Below are 6,309 nucleotides of genomic sequence, written 5' to 3'. Positions count from 1 at the left end.
GTTATGGGGGGAAAAAAGAGGAACAAATGTAATAATCTGAACAATAAAGATTTAATAAAAAAAAAAGAAGAACATATACAGTGGGACCTTGACTTACGAGTTTAATTCGTTCCGAGACCAAGCTCGTTAAGGAGCTCATTACCTCAAATTACTCTATCAACTCAAGGCAAAAAATCGGCTGAGAGACAGCTGGTATCTCAAAAAACTTGTTAGTTGGAACACTCGTAAGTCACGGCCCCACTGTACTTGGGTAAGAATTAAAAAAAAAAAAAAAGCAGCATGTTCCTGCTGAGTAGTCATGCCCACAGTGATTCCCAAGTGCCCATACTTACAGCTGCCAGGCTTGTGGACTGGCACGGAGTCCCACTCTGGTGGGGGAGAGTCTTTTTCACCCTCTGAGCTACTAGTGTTGCCTAGTTCTTGACTATTTGGGAGGAATTTCGCTAGGGCAGATGGTCTGTTATCCACTAATTTATTTGTACCTGCACAGAAAGGAGAAAAGAAAGTTGTTAATGAACGGTAACTCCTTTCTTTCAGGTCTACTTCAATGACCCTTCTAATGAGGAGAGAACACAACCACAGCCTTTCACATGACTACTAACTACTCACTGATCACTGGTAATTCACAACTAACAACTGTTAATAGAAGTGTCTGTATGGACCATCAGGGAAATACCTTTTGGTTTCTGGGAATTCCGAGACTTGGAGCTGCTGGTCAGTGCAGTTGAAAGAGGGATCTTGGTTGGGAGGGTCCTCCGTTGTTTACTTTCCAATGGGGGAGGGTATGGTAGCTCTAAGCAACTGAAAGACAAGCATTGAGGAAAAAATTCAAGTTTGTCCCTTTGCTGTGGAGTGGAGGAGTCACTGACAACTCTACACTTTCAATGCATGTTTTATGAATCTGGCTCCTGAAGCATTATCTGCCCCATCCTGAGGCTGAGGCTGTGCAGGAGACAGCTCAGCACTTGCAGACACCTCTTAGAGCACCTGCCTCAGGTAATGTGCATAAAGCCATTAGCAGGAACTTGCCATTTGGCGACTGTTGACTCTCTCCCTGCAGCTACAGTACTAGTGGGGTTCCTGAATATGGAGATTCAAGGTTCTGCTATTCAGAACTTTGAAGACATTTGTAGTAGAAACTATGGAATGAACCAGGCTGAACTCCTGGGCTATCTATAAAACTGCAGAGCCTATTGCAGAGTAGAAGAACTGCTGTATTTGCCTACGATGAGTGGGAAGAGATGAACTGTCTTTATTCTTGAAATTCAGGCGTAAACCTAGACAAACATTTAAATACAATTTTTACTTAGAGTATATATGCTTTCTAAAAGGTTTAGCAGTAAGCTTAACATCATAAACACCTGTAACTAGGATAATTAATCAGCCCTGAACTTCCTGTCTGCCACGGTGAAATGGGAGGCATGATGAGCTATTTTAAGTTTCCACAGCCTGATGGAAAAAAAACCACACAAAAACCCTTCAAGTCTAATGGGCAAGAAGCGATCTCTAGGAGAAATGGATTGGGTAGATAGTGCATATAAACCAGCCTGTGAGCAATGGGACTAGGCTGGCCACAGCCCAGAGCCCAGTGGCCCCTTACGAGAATTCTTCCAAGCATCATCAGAGACCCCCACCATGCTCCTGGCGATGGCCGCAGAGCTGTCAGTTCAAGGCTGAGCTCATAGCTTGCTTTTCATTGAAAATCTGACCTGGACAGGCTACAATAGATATGTCTATGGCATTTCCTACTTAGTGCAACCCCTCGAGGTGTGCCACCATTCAGGACTCTCCGGCCACCTTCAGAATCCTTATGCACCACATGGCCTTCCTTCTGCTATCACCCCAGTCTCCCTCCCAGAGGCAGCCAATCCACACAAATCTCAAAGGTCAGGATGGTTCAACCTTCCAGATTCAACGGCACACTCCTCCCAAAGTAAGCAGATGACAGAATAAAGTATCATCTCATAACCAAATAAATACATGCTAATGAAGGCTATTTACAAAAACGTTATAAGGTACTAGCTCAAAGGTCATTTTATTTACCTGGTTTTGTTCTCTATATTTCACAAATTTTCTCTCAGAATTTGGTATTATATTTTGAATTAGTAAAATGACTAAGCAAAAATCCAGTGAGTCTTAGTTAACCCAAAACAGAATTAGGAAGGATAACAAAATGACATGAACAAATCCACCCTTTATGGGTAAGACTATTAATGCTACAGCTTTATAACTCTTCCGTCCTCCTTCCACTTTTGACAGGGTTATTTAAAAACTCCATCTTTTAAAATACCAAAAGCTCCCATGACATAGACACCCATGTGAATTATTTTTAAGTAAGTGGTTTATGAATGTGGAGGAGGAGGGCTGTCCATTTATACAAAGCTTGACTGTGCCACTGTAAAATTGGTTTTTAAGAAAAAAGGTGCCAGACAACTAATTTCTTTTTGCTGAATCATACTTTTCCAAATTAAGCCAAATGATCTTCATTAAGAACCTTTTTTAAAGCTTCTGAATAAATGGGTGAGACCCAACTTAAGTGATTCTTTCTAAAAGGAAAAACCAGAAAGCTATTTCAGACGCCAGACTTTATTTTGACTCACGTAATACATGGTAATCCCCATGCAGGGAGGCAGGAAGCCGAGGGCAAGGGTAGGGCTCCCTGTGCCTACAGACCTGGAGGCTGGTGTGTGCCATGTGGCGCCAAAGGCCCTGAGGGGAGTGTGCTATTCAAGCAGATTATGAGAGTACAATTATTCTAGTAAACACTGTACTAAGTTAGGTTATTACATTTGCTCCCTAAGTGTAAAGTGCTGAGAAACAATTAGAAAACAAAAGGATCAACAGCTGATATCTGAAATCAGGGTTTCCCTGGGCCTCCCTGGTTCTCTAGAAGCCCTAATTCCTCCCTGGCATCTCGGACCTGTAAGGGCCACAGGCCTGCTTCTGCAGGCTTGAAGCTAAAGAATGCCTGGGCCAGAGCTCTGCCATGCCACCCAATGCTCCACACTCCTTGATTTTTGTGACGTCGACTCCTGGGGTCTGGTAGGAGGGGCTGCAGGCAGAGACCGAGACATCCCTATGGCTTTATCACGACTGACTTAGAGGAAAACAAATGCTTCAGCATTTAAGGATTTGGGTGTTCTGGCCTAGGGATGATATACTATTCCTATAATACTGATAATATTTAATGACTAATTTTTAATAAAGCAAATGTGAGCTAAAACTACAGGCTTAGTTAATATCAGATGATCAACTTTTTGCTTAATAAAAAATTTATTCCCAATCAGATAAAGATTCCAAAAGGAAGTGATAGTATATGCCTTTTAATGATATCTCTTTTTAAAAAATGTGTATATAGGGAGGGGCAAAAGTAGGTTTACAGGTGTGAGTATGTAAAACAGACTCTATGTTTCTGACATCAGAAGCATGGGGCCGGCCGTTCCTAATGGTGCCCATCAGGCATCAGAGAAAAGCGAGAGGAATGCGATACAGCACAGGGCTTTTGTTGCAAGCACCCCCAAAGACCAAGCAAGCAAACACGTTACCTAGTTTTACCAGTAACTTCTCTTACTCTTTATTTCTCTGCACTCATTTCTTTTTCTCACCTGGTTTTCACATCTGTTGGGATTTCCTTTTTAACATTCAAAAGTTTTTTGCTTTTTTGTTTCACTTGAGACATTTCATTTTCATGTTTCTCGGGCATGGCTTGTTTTCCCTTTTGCTTTTCTGTATCCTGTAAAAAAAATGTACACTTAATTGCTGAGAAGGACTAATAAAAATAACTGATATAGTCTTATTTGAAGGTAGGGATACAAAACTGAAGATGCAGCAGATGTATATGTCCTATGTATAAAAACAATAAACTCCTTTCTTCAAATCTATTTTAAACATGTGGTTCTGTCAGTTTTTCAGCCTTTGACCTTTTATAAATGTATTGTTGTGAGTCTGAGTTATAAAGAGTGTCATTTTAATTTATACCCACATCCTGACAGAGGTGTGTGGTGGTACTGGCGGCAGAAAATTGACAGCTTCTTACTTTACAGATTTAGGGAGCAAAACCTTGCCTTTATTTACAAGAAAAGTTCAGCTGGGACTATAATATAAACACTCTGGCAATGTGCTCAATGCTGAGCCAAGAACACAAGTGTTCACGCCTATTCACTGAGTGTTCACAGTGACACTGCGACTGTCCATAGAGTCATGAGTTAATTTAACTGCTACTCACCATAAACGGGAGGGCTCACTCATTCACTTACTCAGCATTTACTGGTCACCTGCATGGTGCCAGGCAAGGGCTTACCAAGAGGGCCGAGGCCCTTCCCCCGAGTGCTGGGAGGTCCAGCAGGAGGGAGATACATATGGAAACGCTCACCGGCAAAGACTAGCCCAGAAGAGCTGCTTCCCTCGCTCGCGTGTGGAGCCCAGACTGAAAAGGCCATGCCTACACTGCACCCTACAGCTGTGCTACTTGACTGGCCCAGCAACTGCCGTTTCGGGTCTGTGACCAGGTACGTCTAGAAGCCACTCACACTTTTTTACAGTAACCTGACACTGGCGGTGTCCAAGCACCAACCGGGGGTCTTTCTCCTGGACATGGCATGTGTCTGCTCGGGTGCTGCTGAATTTGCCTGGGGAGTGGCACATGGACTGGGTGCGTAACACACGTATAGTAGGACAATGTATATGACAGATACACAATTTTTAAAAATCTGGTTCTTCATCAAAGATTGTTTGAGATGCACTGAGACTAACAAGGGGACAGACAGGAGAGGGACATGCAGCAAAAGGGAACAGCTGTGGGTGGGGAGGTACAAGGACATGGGGAGTGACAGTCAACCCCACAGGGTTCAGCCTCACAGTGTGTGCTTATTAAGGAAGCCTGGATTTTATTTTTATTTATTTATTTTAAAAATATATTTTATTGATTTTTTTACAGAGAGGAAGGGAGAGGGATAGAGAGTTAGAAACATTGATGAGAGAGAAACATCGATCAGCTGCCTCCTGCACACCCTCTACTCAGGATGTGCCCGCAACCAAGGTACATGCCCTTGACCGGAATCCAACCTGGGACCCTTCAGTCCTCAGGCCGACGCTCTATCCACTGAGCCAAACCAGTTAGGGCAGGAGCCTGGTTTTTAAAAAGTCACACCAAGTCAACCGTTTAACTGTTAAGAGGAAATAACCAGAGAAAGGAAGCACTTCCTGAGCACCTGACTCGTCAAGAACATGGAGACTCAGCTCTCTGAGGACAAGAACTTGGTCTTTGTCCAACTGTTTCCCAAGCTTCCAGCATAACACCTGGCGCTTAGGCACTCAGTACAGAATGTTGAATAAATGAGTAGGATACAGTTGCAATCAACACACAAGTGTGTAATCTAGTGGGGAAGAAATTACATGCAGCCGGCAAATGGGTCATTCACAAAGAAGGAAGAGCACAGGAACCCTAAGAGAGTGTTGGGTGGGATACACTGAGCAGCGGGAGAGGGGAACAGGCTTGGAGGCCGTGTCTGTAAGGACACAAATGACAGGGAACAACAGAGGTAAGAACTATGGCAGTGAGTGCAGTGAGAATGCTGGGAGTCGGGGTAGCTGGAGGGGTCACTGAGGAGAAATGCTGGAAAGGTGGACCAGTTGTGAAGAAAGTGTGTGCTGACGTGCCTGCCGAGTGCTCACTGCTGTCACTGGAACTGCTGGGTTCTGCTCTATGCCCGGCAGTCATGCGTTAGGAGATAAAGCACAAAGTCCAACACTCGCTACCCACTATGCTGAGGTGCACAGAGCACTGTGCAATGTGAGGGTGCAAAGGGGAAGGCAGCTAAGAAAAACAGTTACATATAAATGTTATTTTATTTTATTTTTTTTTAAATATATTTTATTGATTTTTTACAGAGAGGAAGGGAGAGAGATAGAGAGTTAGAAACATCGATGAGAGAGAAACATCGATCAGCTGCCTCCTGCACATCTACTGGGGATGTGCCCGCAACCCAGGTACATGCCCTTGACCGGAATCGAACCTGGGACCTTTCAGTCTGCAGGCCGACGCTCTATCCACTGAGCCAAACCGGTTTCGGCTAAATGTTATTTAAAAATTAATATATGTAGATGACACTACTGGATATTTTTAAGAAATGGTTCCCTAGCCATTAGGTCAAAACTGAAAACAAACAAACAAAAACACCCACAAAAAACTTCTGGTCTACAATAATGTCTATATTAGCATGTTTTACTTTTGAAATATAGCTATCTAAAAATAAGAATGCCAAAACAGAATTCCGTTTTACCTTTTCTGTGTACAGCTTGTACCTCAAC

At 43.2% G+C, this 6,309-nt stretch overlaps 1 protein-coding gene across 1 annotated transcript in view; it reads right to left on the bottom strand.

Moving 5' to 3' along the window:
- TMEM131 (transmembrane protein 131) overlaps window positions 1–6,309 on the bottom strand; it is a 272,545-nt gene that overhangs the window by 22,079 nt on the left and 244,157 nt on the right. Inside the window, exons 35-37 of the mRNA XM_014536436.1 lie at window positions 3,606–3,733; window positions 677–801; window positions 333–482 (exon numbers count right to left, since the gene is read on the bottom strand). Of these exons, the coding sequence (XP_014391922.1) occupies window positions 333–482; window positions 677–801; window positions 3,606–3,733 (403 nt within the window). The remainder of the gene's footprint in view (window positions 1–332; window positions 483–676; window positions 802–3,605; window positions 3,734–6,309) is intronic.

This window comes from Myotis brandtii, unplaced genomic scaffold, assembly GCF_000412655.1.
Source record: "Myotis brandtii unplaced genomic scaffold, ASM41265v1 scaffold1612, whole genome shotgun sequence".
In the NCBI taxonomy this organism is placed as follows: domain Eukaryota; kingdom Metazoa; phylum Chordata; class Mammalia; order Chiroptera; family Vespertilionidae; genus Myotis; species Myotis brandtii.
Note: the sequence above shows the minus strand (reverse complement) of the source record. Positions and strands in the feature narration are given on the sequence as shown.